General features: G+C 42.0%; 1 protein-coding gene across 4 annotated transcripts in view; it reads right to left on the bottom strand.

Annotated features, from left to right (window-relative positions):
- Positions 1 to 21,044, bottom strand: part of LOC132382047 (kazrin-like) — a 726,142-nt gene that overhangs the window by 111,281 nt on the left and 593,817 nt on the right. For all 4 annotated transcript variants that reach the window (XM_059951869.1, XM_059951868.1, XM_059951871.1 and 1 more), the window contains one exon: positions 20,316 to 20,439. In XM_059951869.1, coding sequence (XP_059807852.1) covers positions 20,316 to 20,439 — 124 coding nt within the window. The remainder of the gene's footprint in view (positions 1 to 20,315; positions 20,440 to 21,044) is intronic.

Here is a 21,044-nt window from a genome sequence, read left to right as displayed (position 1 = left end):
TTCTAGTGTCTCCCCCCCCTTTCCTTTCAGGTCCTGAAGAAGGGTCTTGTCCTGAAACATCAACTGCTTGTTCATTTCCATGGATGTTGCCTGACCTGCTGAGTTCCTCCAGCATTTTGTGTGTGTGTTGCTCAAGGTTGCCAGTATCTGAAGAATCTCTTGTGTTTCAGAATGATTATTCATTTGTTTCTCTGTGTTCCATTTCTCTATGTTTGTGTTGCAATCTCAGCCAAGTTAAACCAACTCCTGCTAGTCTAGAATCCAGACAAGGCAAAAATATCAATGTCTGACAGTCCCTTTATCCATTGTTAATACAGCAAGACAGCAACTGAACCAACGGACAGAACTCTGGAAAGTGGGAACTACTTGTTCAGGTATTGACCACCACAGTTGACATTGTTGCCCCAATGAACAGCTATAGCTCTGCTATTGACAGATACTGTACCACCTTTCTTGTGTCTGTCTCCTACATCCAGAGTGCTGAGGCTAATACTTGCCTACAGGATCTATCACATCTGTTTAGTCGTAAAGTTGAAGACTGAAGGGTTGCATGAAGTCTGGGTTTATGGTCTGGGCCTTGGGGCATCTGTCACTTCCAGACATCTGCTGACCAAACGCTGCTGGCCTGTTGTTTGTTAACAGCCGTAATCTGATAGCTGTTCGTCAGCACAAAGCCCAGTAAAGTCTTGTGCTTAATGAATCGCCCCTCAAATATGTAAGGGAGTATGGCAAAGTGTCATTAAGAAACCACCCACCAACAAGTGTTTAATTTCTAAAGCTGACTGACAATTGGAGAATGGGGGGGGTGGGCTGAAGTAATGAGAATGGAGAATGGTGATTTAGATTCCTATAAAAACTTTTGCATGCTCAGGATGCTCAAATGCTGAATCAACTAACAATTTATTTTCTCAAATGCAATCAATATTCTTATCTCGGGAAAGCTGCGTATCAGAGTGTCTACAACAAAATCCCATAAACATGATCAAATCATCCAATTAGATGGTGCTTCTTAAAGGAAGCCATATTTCTTCAAGTAATACTATGGAATGCCTTTCTCCAGGATTTTTTGTGTGTTTTCTTAAGATTTCCAGCATCTGAAGAATCTCTCACCTTAAATCTATGTCCTCTACATTTTGATTCTTTATCTCCTTTATTTATTGTATGTTCATCTCTTTCAGGAATAGTGGATAAAGCTCAGATAATGGAAGGTGACAGATCTTTCACTTCTACCTTTGAGAAACTTTACTCTTCAGGAATCTTGATGTGGAAGGATGACTCCCATCAGATTGGGGGAATAAGCCTAACTGACCATGGTTCCTTTCAGTCTCTTTCTTCAGCGTTCCCTGTGAAAGAGACTTGCCTTTGTCTATATTAAATGATGTCAGAAATGCAGTGCTTTCTCAGTGAGGCCTTTGGGATGAGGCTTGAACTGGTGACTCTGTGAATTACAGACGTGTTCTGACAACTGAACTGAGCTGATACAAATAGAAGCTATCCTGTAGGAGCCATGCATCTGTTCTCTATCTGTACTGTAGCCCGCATTTCTTCGACTTCTGGAACATTACATTTTTGGATTGATCAGAGGGAGCGTCACACAAGGATAACAATCCATGTGCTATGCCAGCAGCATTAGCTTTATAGAACTGGCTGCTACACATATAAAAATGGGATTTTTGTAGGATTATTATGAGTGGGTGCTGCTGGGCTTCCTCACTGCATCGCCCCATGACTCCTTCATTATGTTATTCAAAGCATCGGACTCTTCAATCTTCTCTTAGTACTTTGGAAGGCTGCTTCTGCCTGGGCTATGCTTCCAAATGCAGGAATTGAGTTCTCAATATCAATCATAGTCTTTAAAGTGAGGTCAACAATTTCTTTAAATGGAGAGTAAAGAAAGGCAAAGCTTGTCCACTCTGAGCACTCTGCCACCTCCTGAGCAAACCTCTCATTAAGTGGATATGCAATGGCATTTTTTTTTAAAAGAGAATGATACCAGGCCCTTTGATCCAATAAGCCTAGGTCATCCAATTCCACCCGCGACCAATTAACCTGTACATCGTTGGAATCTGTGAAGAAACTGGAGCACCCAGAGAAAAAAACAAGCAGTCACCGAGAAAACACATCAATTCCTTACAAACTGCAGCAGAAATGGACCTGGGTTGTCAGTGCTGTAATAGTGTTACACTAATCACACTACCGTGTCACTCTTAAGAGTGGGATCTCTCCTGTCTAAAATGAACTGTTTCCCTAATTAGTATCTTTCTCACATGCGAAGCCTGAAAGTTGCTGGAGATCAAGCAGATCAAGTAAGGACTAAGAATATTTTTGATCCCACGTCAGTCTGAAGCAGCCAATATCCACCAGTTGGATTTTGCGCAATGTGATTGATCCTTTAATCTCCTCTGAATTTGAAAGTTGGTGGGATATAAGCCTCCAGTGATATTGATCTGTAATGATCAAGTCTGGACCAATATCAGCTTAATTCACAGGATGTCGAACAACAGCAGCAAACTAATTTGAACACTCACTCAGACACTCGGCCAAACCTCGAAAGAAGAGTGAAGAACAAAATGGTGCAGGCGAAGAGCAGGCTTATGGGGGATGATGGTGTCGGAAGGAGTTGGGATTGGGGTTAAGGTATATTACTGGAGCAGAGAAAGAGCTTTATTCTGCAAGGTATACCTGCTATAGAAGTGCTTGAAGATATAAAGTATGTGATTGCTGATTTAGGTGAATATTACTAACAATGAAAAACTACAGTAACTAACCCGTTTAATATGCAGGTACCAGCAACATAAGGCCCAAGGAAGTTGCTCAGGAACTGTTGATCTGCATGTGTGTGAATACGTAGATTTTTCTTTGTTCAACGACTAGCCATATAGGAAGACTTCAGGTTTTAGTGTAAGCCTGTCCTGAGTTTGCTAATCATGCATTCAATCTGCACTATTATCTCACAACACTTGAGGATTTATCCTTGGTCTCTCTTTTGGTTATTCACACTGTGCCTCACAACTTCACCATTCAGAGATATGACCTCAGGTTAAACATTAACATCCTCCTGATACCTCCATTGTCTGTTCCTGTCAAATGCTGTCCTGGACAAGTTGCAATGTCCTCCAGTAAAACATTGGCAAGATCAGAAGTTCAGTTATGCTTGGAATAAAAGCAAAGCTAGCAGCATTCCATCATTACTCTGTGAACTGACATCCACACGTGCAATTAAGCATGGAAATCCAGTGGCTGTCGTTTGTCCACAATGCGCGCGGTCACTGCCTTCACTGATGCAATCAATCACAAAATCACCAAACTTGACACGGACTCCACCCACTCAGCCTTATTCTCCCTGGAAAACTCCGGAGCAATCTTATAAAGAGCATAGAACAGAGAATATTACAGTACAGAACTGGCCCTTCGACCTTTGAATGTTTTGCTGACATGTTAGCCTACTCTAATATCACGAGGGAGAATTTCTTTACTCAGAGAGTGGTAGTTGTGTGGATCGAGCTTCCAGTAGAAGTGGTAGAGGCAGGTTCATTATTGTCATTTAAAGTAAAATTGGATAGGTATATGGACAGGAAAGGAATGGAGGGTTATGGGCTGAGTGCGGGTCAAGATGGCCTGTTTCCGTGCTGTAATTGTTATATGGTTATAATATCAAGTTAATCCTTTCCTCCTAGGTAGTCCTCCATTATTTTGAATCATCCATGTGCCTATCTAAGAGTTTCTTAAACTCTTTAGTGAGTGTCTCCTGCCTCCCTGGGATGCACTAATAATTCTCTGTGAAAAGAACTTACCTCTGACACGCCCCCTCCCTACAATTTCCTCCAATCATCTTAAAATAATGCCTCCTAGCACTCGCCATCTCTCCCCTGGGAAAAATTCTCCAGTCATCCACAGGATATATGCCTCTTACTATCTTGTACACCTCTATCAGGTCACCTCTCATCCTCTTTCACCAAAAAGAGAAAAGCCCTAACTCGCTAATCATAAGACACACCCTTGTCCGGGCAGCTTTCTGGCAAATCTCCTCTGCAACCTCTCTAAAGCTTCCTCATAGGCGGCCAAGTGTGGTCTAACATGTCGAGTTGCAACATTACCTCGTGAATCTTGCTGAACACAAACCCTTGACTAATGAAGGCCAACACACCATTTGCCTTAACAATCCTATTAACTTGTGCAGCAACTTTGAGGGATCTCTAGTAAAAGAGTTGAGACTGTGCTTTTAACAGCCTGCACTATAATTATTGCCAAAGATGGTTCCCTGGCCCTTAGAAAAGTATACTTTGAACGTTGATTTGATTTTTACACAAATAATTATTTCAAAATGTTAAATATCTACAATTATTTTTATTAGTTTTAAAATTTATCTTTCAGATTCCACCATAATCAGTGCATATATTTCAACCTGATGTTGTTCTTTGTAAAGTTTTTACAAGTTGGCGGTATTTTAATTCCTGGTTTGCTGTCTGGATTTTTCAGTCTGACTGCCCAGCTATGAAATGACAAAGACCTTTGACTGTAGATGCCTGACAGTAACTAATAGCAGGGAAAAAAGAGACCCATGTCACAAGATGTGCTGCTTCTTAGAGGACAGACTTGTCACAGTTCAGTGATTTCTCGACTATTTTTTAACAATCACAATCTCCATCCCTTCCACTAAAGGCCTCTGACCTGCTCAGACACTTACTGGCTGTAATCTATTTGATCCTGACTGGAGCTCCCAATCCTATGTTATTTCTCTAACATTCCACATCTAGTTCAGCACATTTTATCTGCTGATACTCCCACTGGTGTAATTGAATCCCATATGTTATTTATATAGGCACTCTCTGGAACAGTCTCTCACTGTTTGATAACATGACCATATCTCGTTGACTGATTGGCACAATGCGATTTAGGAACCTTCCTTGACTAATTCTGAAATTCTCATCATATATTCAGATCCCATTGCTATCTCTCTCTTTCCCTAGTTCTGTATGCTCCTGCAACCCTTTAATCCGTCCAGCAACTGCATTGCTCCTATCTGGGCTCTAGTGCAATTCTTTCACCCCAAAAACTCTAGACTGCCCTTGGTAAATCTCTCTGGCTTTCCCCTCCTTTTGCAGCGTAAAGCTTAACCACAGTATCGTCCCATCACAGCAGCAAATTATTCTCAACGTGCACCAGAGGGCTTGAGCTATCAGGAGCAGATGGGCAGGCTGGGGCTTTATTGCCTGGAGCATCGGAGGCTGAGAGGCGACCTCATGCAGGTACATAAAGTCATGAGGGGAGTAGAGAAGTGGACAGCTGCAGGTACGGGCCAAACGCAGACAAATTGGACCAACTCAAGACAGATATCTCGGTCAGCATGGTTAAGTTGGGCTGAATGACTCGTTTTCATGCTTTCTATGATTCTAATGTACATTTGTTTAATATAAATGCACGTTGTTCTCCATCTCATTGTTGAGTTGTGACAATATCAAGGCTCCCCGCGGAGATGTTGAAGGAGACACAAAGTGTCCGACCATCCAATCATCGTAGCAGCTCCATAATAACAGTCTAACCAATTTACCATTTCCCACCGTCCGTTTTGATCCCAAATCAGCGTATTTTGGCAGTTTATATTCTGTGGTTTCTTTCAAATTGGTTTATTATTGTCACATCTACAGTGAAAAACTTGATTTGCCCACTGTGCGTACGGGTCAACTCATTACAACAGTGTATTGAGGTGGTATGGGGCAAAGCTGTAAGGGAGTGCAGAATAAAGTGTGACCGTACAGAGCAAGTGCGGTCTCTCAGCACCTCACTGGAACGAATTTCCTGAGCAGTGTGACTGACGGAGGAGGAAAGCTCTTGATCTCAGAAGACTATGGATGGTCCACTCAGCCTGGCAGAAAAATAACAAATGGATTTAAATCTCGAGAGGTGTGAGATAAGGAGCCACAAGGGAGGGCACGAACAATGATGAAGAAAAGGATCTCATATCGTGCAGAATAGATACAGATTCTTTAAGGTAGATGGGAAGGTCAATGAGGTAGTTAAAAACCCACATAGGATACTTCTGTTTATTAGCAGAAACACTTTATTTTAGAACTGTGTATAAATTTATCATGTCACAAGATGAACACTGTATAATTCAGGCCTCCACACTGCAAGAAAGATGTGATTTCGCTAGGGAGGCTGCAGAGAAGAAAAGCAAGATTGTTGTCAGATTGGAAATTGTAGTCAGGAGGATAGATTAGCATTACTTTCTATGGAACAGAGGGATTTAACTGAGTATAAAATTAAGGGGGCCCTACATAGACTGTAAATGAAAGACCTGTTTCACCTGAGATATCCTTGGGGACATAGATTGAAAGTACTTGGGAGAAGGATCAGTGGGGAGACAATGTACGTTTTTTTTACCCAGAGGACTGTGGGAGTCTACAACTCATCATAGTTCCTTAGCAATAGTGTCAGGATTTTCTCCGACAATGCAACTCGGTGCTTGATTCTTTGTCAAAGGCACCACGTAAGTATAAGTGGTTGTTGATCTCAGCCAGGACTGGGTTGAGTTGTGACAATGGGCATCAAGACTTCTCCTGCTCTACATCGAAGGAGACACAATGTGTCGGACAGTGGTGCTATTACTGAGCGGGACTGACCAGACAACCACCCTATCATCTATGCAGTCCCGATGGCGAGTCTCCTTTTCCCATTCCCTGTGTTATCTGTTCAATTGACTTTCCCTTTTGGTTCCCAGATCAGTTTGTTGCAGCGACTTATATTTGTGAGACCTGAAGCTCGGATCATATTTGAAAAGTACCTGGATAGTATGTGAAGAGGCAGTGACATACAGCACGCCAGGCAAAGGATCCAGGGGTTGGGAGTTAGAATTGGTCTGAATAGTAATTCTCGACCATAGCTGCCAAATGAACCCTTTCTGTGTGGTCAGTTTTCTGTGCACGAGTCAGGGCAATGTGTGGCAGTGTGTCAGGTACCCCTGTCAGATCCAGCTCCGTTTCTTCTAAAGTTTCTTTAATGGACTGGGTCAGATAGTGGGCCTGCAGTTGATACATAAGCCCAATGGTTCTAAGACAGAAACATGCTTGCTGCATGAAAATGTCTAGTACTGGAAGATCACTGAAAACAAACTGATAGTCATTTAGATAACAGCAACACAATTTTCTTCTCAGAACAATGCCGATCCCTAAAGCATGATCCATCCACGCAATGTGCATTGAATGAAGTTATCAACATTCGTGGATGAAGGGATAGATTGTTCTATTAATACTACTACCTACTGACTGGAAAGCAATTCTGTAGCAGAGCCTGAATTATTTCCCTCCCATGACTCCCTGTTTCTATCCAATATCTTCCCAAAGCCATAATTGTCATGAAGAACTGCTATGTGGAGTAACTACTGCTCCAACTTGACGCGCCAATGAAATGTGGACACTTTATGAAAAGGGAACGTCGGTGTGATTTGGATATAGTTGCTATCTACCAATAAATAGTTATCCCTCTGCTTCATCTGTGGCGTGGTGAGAGAATGGGCCTTCGTTTCATTGACGTTTCTCCATCTCAAGATTTTGGTTGAGGGGGTGAATCCGCTGAAGGCAGAAGAATCTAGGCGAGGTCAAAGGACAGGCTGGGGATGCTTAGTGCCTCGCCAACCACTTGCAGAGGCAGCCACAACATCAATGAATGGGAGCTACTGACAGATGGACCAACCTCCTAGCATGCAGTGGTGTTTAAAACGTCCATCCAAAAGGGGTTTCCATTGAATCAGTGGCAGAGATGAGGTGACAGTTGAACAGTGACTTTTATTTGTGAATCACTTTTGCACATTTTCTGTGTAATGCCCTGGTTAAGATTTTTTATGGTTAATGCTGTAGGGTATTTCATTTAGTAGTTTTCCGTAAAAACAATATGTCCCGCTGGTAGGACGACTTGTTTTCGGCTAAAGGTCAGGGACGGTGATGTTCAACTTAGGGAATGTTGTGTCAGCCAATCAGGATGGTGGAATTGGGAGAAGGTTCTAGAGAGAGCTGGGTGGAGAGAAATTTGTGACGGACGCTGGTGGAGTTTGTGGTCTTTTGGCGGGGGAGGTGGAGAAGATCATGAGAGACAGACAAAGGATTCAATCCAATGGGAAGATGCAATTGCAAGGAGTGCCTCGCGAGATGAAAAGAGTCCAAGGTGGGAAGTTCTACTGGTGGTTGGTGATGAGGATTCAGCGCCGGAACTGTCATACCCAGCTTGTGGACAATACATGTGCACATTTAGACTGCTTTAATTGTAATGGGCCCATTACTTTTTTTTCCCTTTTCTTTCTCTTAATAACTTCGATAAAGCTGAAATTAGTAAATACATTTTCTTTATGTGGTGTATGATCTGTTACTTATTGTGTATTGGCAGTATTTACGCAGCATCCATCGAAACACCTCAATTTTCCTGTGGGGGTGAACTCAAATCATAATGACCCTAGATATATATTGTTTAAGAAAGGTGGCCTTCTCGCAGCTGAATCACGTGACTGTTAGCAGAGCCAGCTGACGAGCAAAGTTTGCACACAAGCTCAGTGAGGGGGTGTTACATCTGTAAATGAATTCCCAGGTGCCATAGCTGGTTGCGACTGGCACCATCAGTGTGTAAGGTGGTGCTTAGCGTGCTGGTCAGGAGTGAGGGTGGGGAGGGAAGTAGATGGTGATGGCTGCTCATTTTGTGAACAGGAAGGTGGCTGAAATTGTCATTACTTGTTTCTTTCTCTTAAGGTGCTGACAAAACTTGACAATGATTTTACTTTCAGTTACCTCAGTGAGGCAGCAATTCCTGAACAATACAGATGGCGGTCTCTCTAATCACAATAAAAAGGAATAAAACATTTTTTACTCCGTCTAGAAAGAAGACTGAAAGTTTAGTTAATGGAAGCTTTAAAAATTATTCATTGATGTGTATGTGGAGAACTGAACATTCAAAATTCGGGGCTAATAAATCTAACAGAGAATTTAAGAAAAAAATACCTTTTACTGAGGCAGTGGTGAGATGTACGAGCATGATGCCACAAGATGTAGTTAATGTGAAATGCATTTTTGTAGTTGAGGGGAAGCTGGATATGATGGAAAGTGATAGAACAATTTTGTTAGTGTGAGACATGTCTGGAAGAAGTTCATGTCTATTGGGCTGGATGACCTATCTCTACCCTGCAAATTCTGGCTAATACTCTGCAATTTGTGAGCTGCTTACGTGCCAGTTAGCAAAGGGAAAGACATTCAGGTTCAAAGTCGTTAAGCCATTGCATGCCTTCGGTAGGACCATCTTAAACTGGAAATTTATTATTGTTCAAACTAAGAATTGCTCGATTTATTATTGTTTTTATCAATTACAGATTTTGGTTTGACTGTCCCTCTCTAAGCCATGCTGTGATGCTGGCAACAACTATTTGGCTTCTTACTGCTGCCCCAATTATAATCTGTTAATGGAGTACAAATCAGGAGCTGAGTCTGCAGCTCTCAGTAACTCACTGGATAAACTTACTGAGCCAAGTAAGGAGCTTCGTATGAAGAAGCATTAAAAGAAAAGGTAGGTTGAGGTGTTTGCCTAAATCAGAGGCGCCCAACCTGGTGTCCACAGACCTTTCAGTTATTGGTAGGGGTCCATGGCATAAAGAGGTTGGGGACCCCTGGCTTCCATGAGTCGATGCGGACCTCAGCAAAGCGCGCCAACGTTAACAGAATAGGTAAACACACAAGGCCAGCAAGCTGTTTTCCAATCTGCACAATGGTTCACATGGAGAAAAATACAAAATCACTGCAATTGGAGACTGGAAAAATCAAGCAGCATGTAATCACTTTAACCAAGGATTCCCAAAACAGGTGTCAACAATAATAACAATAGCCAAGTAGGGCAGATGCTGGAGGTATCCAGCAGGTCAGGCAGCGGCACCTCCGAAAGAAGCAGAGATGATGCTTCAAATCTGATGAAAGTCATTCAACTGAAACATTAATGCTCTCTAAAGAGATTTCCTGATCTGTGCATTCCAAACTTTTCTGGTCTTAATTCAAATGGCAATAATGAATTGTGAAATTAAGCAAAGATTATCAACCATGTCATGACAACTGTAAAATTATTTAGACATATTTCGGAACACGTGGAGTAAAAGAGACTTACCAGGCACCGAGCAGAACTGGGCTTCCTTGTATAACATGACAATTTTACCAAAGCAGAGTTTAGGATGGGTTAGAGGCAATGAGCTGTGATAAGGCAGGGTGGTGGTGTGAGAGGTCCCTCACAGACACACGTGTGATTATTAGTGTTGAGGAGACTTTAAGAAGTAGTGAACAGAAACAAAACACGATGGAAGGTAAGTAGACATACATCTGGGGAATATGGGATGTTTTATCTTTTGCAAAAAAAGCTCATCAGTCCGACAATAAACAGTCAAAATTTTCCATAAATTTATTCTTTTATTGATTTTAAGCTACAATTCTCAGATGGACTTCTTTTTTTTAAAAAATATAACTGTGGTAACATCTAACACAACAGTCGCTGCAATGAGTAATATGAGACCTCTAACTTCAGGTTCTGTTGCAATCTCCTCTGGTGTCCAAAGCTTTGATGACACAAGAACCCAGGGCAGTGTGCAGCAACACTGCTTGGAACAGGTTTTCATAATCTGTGGTTTGAACTTAGCCTCAGGGTGACCTAATCGGTTGACTAGTGCAACGTGGTTAAAAAGAAAATTTGCGTTTGTTTCCTGACTCAGATCTGAAGGCTTGAAGTATCTATAAAACAGGCCACTCACCCAGCTTTTCTATCTTAAGTAGGAAAAATACCTGTTGAAGATGATGCATTGATGATCCAAGAAAGCTCATCCTGCTCCCTATGTGTTTGCTATGATGTTCTTAAGATTTCCATACGACTGGTGTGCACATTTGGGAAGTTTAGGATCGCATGGAACTAACTATTCCATTCCAGTACTTTAGAAAATGTAGGACCAGGTCTTTCCAAAAGTGCAACTGGGGCAAAAGAAAGGTAGTCAATACAGCCGGCTTAGGCTGAATTATTTGTCCCACTTTATGACCAAACTCAATTATGTCTCATATATGACCTAACCAGGTTGAATTGTGGAACAGATTCAGAGGAATGTTAAAAAAAAGTCTGACTGATAGTTTTGGAATATTTTTACCTTTGCATCCATCTCTGCCTTCACCTCCATCCCACGGCAATACATTCCTTCAATTTCAGAAGGGATTTGAACTAGGAACTTCATTGCCTCTGCACTAATCACCACCCAGCCAGCCTGATGATGAAAGTCAGTAAATGTCAATTAATAACAGGACTCAGGCTCTTTTCTCAGACGCCCTGCCACCAGGATCACTGGGTCTGTTGTGAATCAGCCAAGACTCACTGCTTTAGTTCAGACAGGATCAGTGTGTATAACCTCACAGGGATAGTGAACATAAGAGCCCAAGATACTTGTGATGCCATAAGGCATGCAATGTGGCCCCTTGATTCTTTAAACACCACCCATGATAAAAAGATACTTAATTATCTACACTCAGTGGCCACTTCATTAGGTACAGTAGCTCATTAATGCAAATGTCTAAATCAGCCAATCATGTGGCAGCAACTCAGTGCATAAATGCACACAAACACGGTCAAGAGGTTCAGTTGTTGCTCAGACCAAACAACAGAATGGGGAAGAAATATGATCCCAAGTGGCTTTGACCATGGAATGATTGTTGGTGCCAGACGGGCGGAGAAACTGCTGAGCTCCTGGGATTTTCACACACAAAAGTCTCTAGAGTTTACAGAGAATGGTGCGAGAAACAAAACGTCCAGTGAGCATCAGTTCTGTGGGTGAAAACGCCTTGTCAGAGAATGGCCAGACTGGTTCGGGCTGACAGGAAGCTGAGAGTGGAGTGCAGAAAGATATCTCTGAATGCACAACATGCCGAACTCGAAGTGGATGGGCTGCAGCAGCAGAAGACCATGAACATACAGGAGTACCTAATAAAGTAGCTACTGGGGCTATATTGATTCTTCCATGACTGACTCTACATCAATTTCCTCCACTGTTCCCCTGAGCAATGTAACCTGCCCCTGCTGCTTTCCCTATTAGAGCTTCAGCTCGTGAGCTCAGATTGAGGCAAGTCTCGGAATATTAACAGTGGGTTTAACTTCCTCAAGAGTTCTGATTCCTCAGCCAGTTCGGAAGCTGGACGACTAGTACTGGAGAAGCAGAAGACTTAAAGTGGGGATGGGCAAGGAGTTAAAGCTCTGATCTGGTAGGGGGATATTTTGAGAGGATAAATTTGGCACGGACCCAATGAGTAAGAGCCACTGTAGGTCAGGACAGAGTGTTGAGGACTGACTGGGCAGGGGAAGGAACATGCCTTCCTCAGCCAAGGAGAAAATGACACCAACGATGGCCAACTCTAAGAGTGACGAATTGGAGAGTGATGGACTGTTACTCTGGAAAGAGAACACTGAGGAGAAAAGAGAAAGACAGCCTTACTCTGAGTCTACATCACACGGTTCAATGGGAAACTTAGATCCAGAGTCTACTCCGCTCCCTATACTAATGATTCTGAAACTCTTACTGAAGATAAATAATGTCTTTAGCTCATTACCTGTTGATCATCACTAATGTCATGAATTTTTAGTACCAGCAGCACACAGTACAGAATCATAGAACTACGCAACACAAAAATGGACCTTTCAACACACCTAGTCTACACCACTTACTCTGATCTGACACCCAGCCCACTTGTTCCCTTCATAATCCATTAGCAACTCCAACACCACCGACTAGTTCTAATCTAAGTTACATACTAGAGGCATTGTACTGTAGCCAATTAACCAATGTGGCCTGGTAAGTAAGTTCTTTCTCCTCCATTGGCATAACTCTTCACTGGCAATGGATGTCCACCGTGCAGAATTAACGTTTTGCTTTAGAACAACGTGTATGACTTTCAACAGTCATACACATCTTGGATCAACCCAATCTGACTGTGATACACCGCTCAGCAGTGTGTGAGGAGGACCACACACTGGGTAAAACTGTGGGGCAAGTGACTAAAGATTACAGTAAAAGACAATTACGTTTCTTTTATAAAAAGAGGTAAAGCTTCATAGAGACCGAAGCTTTCCAAGCTCATGACTATTTAAAAAAAATAAAATGCCCAATTTTGCTGAACAAACACTGAAAATTACCAAACTAAATTAAATAAAACCCTGAAGGCAGGAGATTCACGGTTTAGTTATGCTTTGCTCGTGAACTGCTGATCCCACTTCTGTCTCGGTTCCAGCAAAAAGCAGCTTTCTATTAGTGCCTGTTTTATTAATTCCTTTCAAAAATCACACCAGTCATTTCTGCACGATGCTGAACCGGCTCCCACAAAACCTCTGCTTGACTGCTGTTTAGCACCTCAGCCAGGGACATTGATTGATACGTAAGAAAAGCTGTCCGTGACAGTGACAGCCTGCAAGTGGGCTCCCGCAATACTCAAAAGGTCCTTAACCCTTGACTGGGACCAGCTTGACACAATGCTGTGGGATTTAAGTGCACTCCAGCACAAGCAAACTTTGGAATTAGGCAGCTGTTCAATTATTCCCACTCTGCTGTTCTTGTGCCAGTGCCTTGCACATTTCCCCTCTTTGGAACAAGCCAATCCCCTCCTGAATTTCCTTCCGCTGCCCTTTCATGTAATGGATTCAAGACTATAGCGCAACATTGCAAAAGGTGCTAGGTCTGGGCGAGATGTTAAATTGAAATTTCCACCCAGTTGTTCAGTGAGCAGAATGGACATTCAAGATCCAAAAATGCGATGAGAGATTCATTTTGCTCGTATGCTTCCACATTCAAGAATGCAAGTGATATGACTGAGATGTACAGAATGATGCAAGATCAGCAGAGACTGGATACAATGAGGCACAGCAAATGAAGTTAGATTAGTCCAGACTGACTGACAGGATGGTAGTCTCTTGTGCTGAGAAGAAGGGGGTTAAAAACTCTCTGCTGCTGTTCTTTGTTGTAAGTGTAAACCTATCTCTAATTTAACAAGAAAACCTCAGGCCAAAATTAAGTTCTTCGGTGTGGGTTCCGAATGTGGAAGTCTGTCCGAGTTTCTACGTGCTGAAGCTCCGAACAACCTTTAGACAGCACAGCGGAAAAACGGCGGTGTGGTGCAGAAGGGTCTGGTCACCTCAGTTTGGGGGTAACACACAGGTGGGGTTGTACTGTTTGCCTGACCTTGTGCTGCTCTGAAAGTGGAGTACATGTTACTGGTGCTTGCACATGGAACATGGATGCTACAAGTACCAGCACAAACACCGGTTTCTCCTTGATGAGTTGATTTTCTTCTTTCAAAGGAAGTTCGTAAATTCCCAGATCCCACACGTAAGGATCAATATTAGCTTAAAGGGGTCAAGTACTTTCACAGATTGAAGAAACCATTTTTAATCTGAGTCTTTATACTTGGTGCATGGTGGGGAAGATCTAAGATTTTACATCTTTCTCAATATCTCAAAGGCCTGCACTGCAATTTTAATGAACCTGGAAATCACTACCACAAATAAGCTTAGCAGAATCTTGTAATGTTGCTCTCGGGACTTGGAATGAAGGCAGCATGTTATCAAAATATGCAGCTAATTGGTACAAATGTTCAAATGAGATACAACAGTCAACGATTATAATACTGGGCCTTGACCTCCAGCTTTAAGCAAATAAACAGATGAAAGTATTTGAATCAAGCTGCTCCTGTTCCATCTGTGAGACTGCTGAGCCTTATTTATCGCCAACATGAGCTTCCTAGCACTAAAGCTTCACCACTTTAGATTATCACATAGATATTTTCCTGAGTTTTAGGTGGAGACGCACCAGGAGGTTCATCCACAGAATGTCAATCAGCAGGTTCATGTCAGAGCAGATCAGAGTGTCAGAATGCCACGCCAGGGACCAGGTTCGGTACTGATCTCCACTGGCGCCTGTGCAAAGTTCCTACGTTCTCCCTCTGACCACGCAGAGATCATTGGGGTGCATTCTAAAGACGTGCAGGCTGGTAGGTTAACCTGGCCATTGAAAATGGTCTCAAGTACGCAGGTGAATTTAGAATCTGGTGGGGAGGGGGGCGGTGTTGATGGGAATGAGGGAAAAAATAAAAACATCAGTGTAGGCTTAATGTAAGTGGGTGGCTAATGATGAATACACTCATTGTTATGTTAGAAGATGCAGAAGTCATAAGTATCAGTGATAGAAGTTACCCAATAATTGGGTTTAGGCAGTATTGACTAAAGTCATTCTAAACTTTAAATTACATCATGGAACCCTGTATGTCTGAGGCTCTTATTCCCAAAAGGTTGCTAGCATAGATAAAGCTTTCACCTTTCAAGCTTGAGAAAGATGGAATTATGAAAGAAGGGCTTCTAGAGTAATGGGGTAAAGAAGGAGAAAGCTGTGATTTAATTGGATAGCAGAACAGACTAACTCTTACGTCTCCATCTTCTTACTAACTTATAATCACAACACACATAGAATGGATGGTCCAGTCCCTCTCTCAACTTAATTCAATTTATAAATCCTTGATTAAAAATTTGGCTTGTTATTAAAACTCTTTTCACTGAAATTACAAGAAGCTGAGACTGAGCAAACTTGCATCAGTTTACCAAGGCGAAAAGAAACTTGATTCACTTAGATTCCTAGAACAGAGGCTCACAAATGAAGCAGAGCCACACTTGAAGGTAAATCTGTAATATCCTCTCTGGGGAATTTCATGCAGTCGTGAAGGTTGATCCACAGACACACTGTCGGGGTGAGATATCTGGACTCGTTGCCTCTCTTCTATGACCACTTGTACACAATCAAGCAGTTTCACTTCATTCTAAGAGCAATAATCTTTGGTAATTCAAGAGTCCATGCTTTCTGTGGTTATACATTAGAGAACTGGACTTAAATGCTGGGGGCACAAAGAAGGTGTTTGCATATGTTTTAAATTGGCAATACAGCTGACAGGGAAGGGGAAAGCTTTCGGATGGAAATGGTTGGTTAGTTGAGCAGAAGACTGGAAAACTAAATTCCAGTATGAGGTGATGAATCTGGAAAGGTGTAACGTGGAAACAGAAGACACAGTGTGGGAGGATATTGAGAAGACTGAAGGAATAGAAGAATGTTGGAGTCCGCAGATTCTTAAATACTGTAAGGTGGGTCGTCAAGATGGCTGCTCCTTTTCACCAGTGTGGGTTCAACTAACCTCTTTCTGTGCTGTAAGTATTTTCCGGCTTTCTGAAAAACTGTGCTGGAACTTTTCCTTCATGGGCAACTTGTCTGATATTAACCTCTTCAAAGGGTACAAGTTTGGTTTGCATAATAAGCCGATGTTTAGGATACAAGACCAGGGAGAAAATGTGAGTCTCAGAAACAGACATCACAGCAGCATCCCGTACAGCCCACAGAATTCAGTCTATCAATATCCATTCACGTCAACCCTATTAAACTCCCCCTCCTCCGATTCCATCACCTACACTCCAGGGGCAATTTACAATGGCTACACGATCACAGGGAGAGTGTGCAAACTCCACACAGTTATCACTGGAGGTCAGGATTGAACTCCAGGTTTCTGGAGTTATGATGCTGTACTTGCAATGTCATTGTACCTTGTCACAGGTGACAACAATAAGCCAATTTACCAACAAATGCTGGAACAAATTTATACGACAGTTTGAGCTACAGCATATCATGTTGCAGGGAAGTTCAAACTACAGGCTAGGACACAAAGGAAGTGTATGAGGATGTTGTCAGGCTTGGAAAATTTTAGTTGTGAGGGAAGACTGAACGGACTGGGGCTGTTTACCTTGGTACAAACAGTTTGTACACTGCAGTTGAGTGCAGAAACTCATGAGGGGACTAGACAGGGTAAATGGGTAGGAAGAGCCTATTTTCTCTACAGTGTAGATCTGTGACTCCAGCTCCTCGAAGGGCCGAATGATCTAGCTCTGCACCTATTGTCTATTGTCTTAGTGGAAGGGTCAGAAAAAAGAAGACATTGGTATATAGTGATTGGTGGAAGGATTAGAAAGAAGATTAGGATTTTCTTTCATCGTGAGGAAGGTTCCTGGAATCCATTTGCCTGAAAGGGCAGTAGAGGAAGGAACCCTTATCACATTTAAACAGCATTATGAAAATGTGTCCTTTTATTAAAAATTGTCAGCTGTTTGGACACCAACCAGAGGTAGAGAATTCCATTTTCAGACCACTATGTTCTACCTTTTGATTATTTATACAGTTGCCTTAACTTTGAGTGACGTGTACAAAAACAAATCTTGTCACTATTAATTCCATCACACCACTTTGCTTATCCTAAAAGGCTTCTAATGGGCTAACACTCGTTAAACCCACCCAGCTCCAGTGGGGTGGGGTGGGGGGGGGGGAATCACTAACCTCCTGAGGAGAGCAGAGATACCAAGACCAAAAGGAAAATGAGCCCTGGAGTCTGACATAAAGTCCTTTGATGTTTGACCCTGAGTTGCTCCATGATTGTGACCTATACCTCTATATAGGAAACCACAGAGAAGATGTACCATTTATTTTAAAATAGGCTTTATTTTAATCCACTTGTAGTTGAAACCGCACTGCTGAGTTTCTCATAGCATTCAGTGCGGGGATAAAACAATTTGACTCTAAATTTCCCCAGCATAAATTTTCTATTTAGTTTCTTAAATAAATCCATTTTCTTTCAGTATTGGTAGCATTATTTTACCTAATTTACAAATAAAAAGAACCCCCAAGTGAGCGGGAATGCTTTTAAAAAGATGTCAAGCTTACAAGGGATTTAAAATTCCAGCCTTTCACCATGCAAGCAACAGGCTCAGAAAATATTGTTTCAGCCCGCCTGACTCTTAAGTTAATGTACAATCACGGTTAAGAATTTTTTCTTTGAGTTAGCTGACAGAGGATGTGATGACTGACTTTCAATGCTTTAGGAGGCATTGGCTTTCTGTACAGTGAACACAGCCTCACAAATTCTAAAGGTCTGAACTACAACAGACTGGCAGAGTGGAATTGAAATAACTTGTAAGTTTGACAACATCTTAAACAGGAATAAAAACTGTCTCCTTAAAAAATAAAACAGAAGACTTACAAAAAAAAAAGAACGTCCACCATCCCATGCAAGTTAACCCCTGCAGCTGGTCTTTCGACAGGAAGTGATGTCACCAACATTCCAATTCCCACAGCTTCCTTTGCAAAGCAGAATAGGGAGTTGCATATTTGCAGTTCCCCATTTGATGGTAGTGTGTTAGTTTGACATTATTTGCAGTTTGACAATTTTTAAAGAGACCATTATCCTTTCTTGGTCCACATATAAAGGCTGTTTGGAATAGATTATTGGCCTGCAAGGTGAAAATCCTACAATAATTTAACTAATAGGTCCCACAATAATTTAATGAAATGAACTAATCATTCAGAGTAGCTGACAATTCACAGCTGGCTGCCCAATGTAATGACTGATTACTGGAGACACCCGGCATAGCTGTGGTTGGGGGATAGTGCACTGTTCAATCTCGTAGCCAGCACTAACCAAGGGAATTATGTATCAAGAATGACATTGTGACAGAATCAGAAGCATCACGTTTAGGGGTTACTCTACTGCAGTAGCAAGTGGCTTCTACCTATCATGGCTACAATTGTCTGAGATTACAGAAATATTCCATGACCCAATGACAAACTTAAACTCTTGTGTGGGATTCCTTTTCATTCAGAGGAATGATTCAGAGAATGATGTTGATGTTAGATAAATGCTGCATCCAGTGTTTCTTGATTCAAATACTTAGATCATCAAAACGAGGTATGGAAAATAAAGTTAATGGAATACTGGCTGAAGGGACCGGAATATATGGAGGTGGAAGCTATGACCAGAGATCTCGTTGGGCCAATGTGGGATGTTGGGTTCATCACATCACATCTGCGGAAATGATATTGCCTTCAGTCCCCACTGTAGATCTAACAGAATGCTATAATTCTATTGTCAGAGTTACACAAATTGGGATTTAATTTACGGGGATTTATAGGATAATGTAGTGTTTTTAAAAAGTGCACAACATATTTCAGGGGCAGTGTTGGAGTATGTTCAAGTTAAAACAATTTCTGCTGGTTAGGGAAACTTAGAGGCTGACAGATATTGACCTAAACATTTGAGCCAGGCCGTTCCAGGTATAGATTCAGAAATATCTTTACGTGTAATGCCTTGTACAAGCTTGGAACTTTATTCCACAAACCACAGTTGATGCCAGTTTAATTGATAATTTATAAACAAACATTGCCAGGTTTTTTGTTAGGGGCTTTTTAAGGATGTGGGCCAAAGTCAACATTGCAGATGGGCCTGAATGGTAGAACAGTCAGGAGGATTATACTGCCACTCTTGCTCCCTGGTTCCTATGCTTAGGTGAATTATATTAAACTGGTTGTAGATAGACGGGAGTGAGATCTCTGATGTGCACAACCTTGCTGTGGTGAAGGTTGAAGATCCCCACCTCATGCCTAGGTCTATACAGCAGATGTGGTTCATAGTCCCTGTAGTGTATTCACTTCCAATTATTACCCATGTGGGATCGACCAGCTGTAAATGAGAAAGGTAGAACAAGGTCTCTTTAATTGAACCACCTCAATTTTTCAAACAGAGCATGCTCAGCCAATGGGAATGAAGCCTTAAAGATATTACCAAGTCTTACAGTTGATCATAATTTGGAAACTGAGGCCCTGGTTTAAAGACAATGGAAATCGTGAGCATGCCCAGTTGAAGTGAGGAGGTTCCAATCAATTGTCAAACTGATGGTATACAACATACAGTGGGACATGGGACTAACAAACAGGAGAAATTACCTTACAAAGAAGCACAAAGTGCACAATTGCAGTTATTTACAGTTACAGCTGTCCTTCAAAGTTCCAGTATCAGTAAGTTAAAACACAGCCGTGTTGCTCCACAGATTCACAGGTGACATTATCCACACAAATTTATATATATATATGTATATATATACACACATTAATTACAGAGTGTGCTGGACCTGCCCCAGCACTCACGTATTTTAAACTTTAAAAACAGAGACATGCACACATGTAATGAGCACATGGATGTGCCCCCCATACACACACACACACACACAATCACACACATCCAAGAACGGTGTGTGCCCACACGCAATTCGATCTAACAAGATGGTGAGCACACACACACACACACACAAACACGCGCGCGCACACACACACACACACACACACACACACACACTCTGCGAATGAGTGGCTGTTTATCACCAATCTGCATCTTCCTCTACGTAATAATCGGTAGAAGTACCATCAAAGAGGCCGGGATCCAGGGACTTCCGTTGCTTGCCCCTGGCAAACACTCGCGAAATGGAGCCAAATACCATCTTCTCCTTCTTTTTCTTCCTCTTTTGTTCTTCTAGATCTTCTAGTGACTGATAATTAAAACACAAAAACTGAAATTGTTTTTTTTTCCCCTAGTTGTTGAATATGAACTATAACAAGTTCCCCTCCACCCCCCTCCCATCTCTTTCTGGACATGGAGAATTCACTTTCACTGCGAGAGCTTGCCTTCAAGTGGTTCAACCATGGGGTCTAGCCCCCAGAGTTCACACTTCTGCAAAAGGGCTTGCTGATGATCATTGCAAATGATGAGAGAGTAGAGATGACTGAAACCTCATCTTGACGTATTCCCCAACAAATGTTTTTAGCAAAAGAGCAAACTTAGACCTTGAGAATCAGGTAGAACATCTCTGGCTGAAACACCTCCCAGAGCAAAGGGATTTGGTTGGAAATATTCATTTGAAATTCAGTTAAACTAAATACAGTCAAGGGAGGGTACATGGAACCCAGTGGAAGAGGAATGAAAAACTAGAGGGGACTAATTTAAATGAGGGTCGGGAAAAGTCTTGGTTTCTGATATCACAGGTCAGAGGCTTTCTACTGAAGGAGTTAAAATTGAATTAAGGTACTTATTGAGTTTAGACCTTGAGAACTGGGTAGAATCAATGGAATCACTTCTTTGACTAAGACAACACAG

This window comes from Hypanus sabinus, chromosome 27 (assembly GCF_030144855.1).
Source record: "Hypanus sabinus isolate sHypSab1 chromosome 27, sHypSab1.hap1, whole genome shotgun sequence".
Classification (NCBI taxonomy): domain Eukaryota; kingdom Metazoa; phylum Chordata; class Chondrichthyes; order Myliobatiformes; family Dasyatidae; genus Hypanus; species Hypanus sabinus.
Note: the sequence above shows the minus strand (reverse complement) of the source record. Positions and strands in the feature narration are given on the sequence as shown.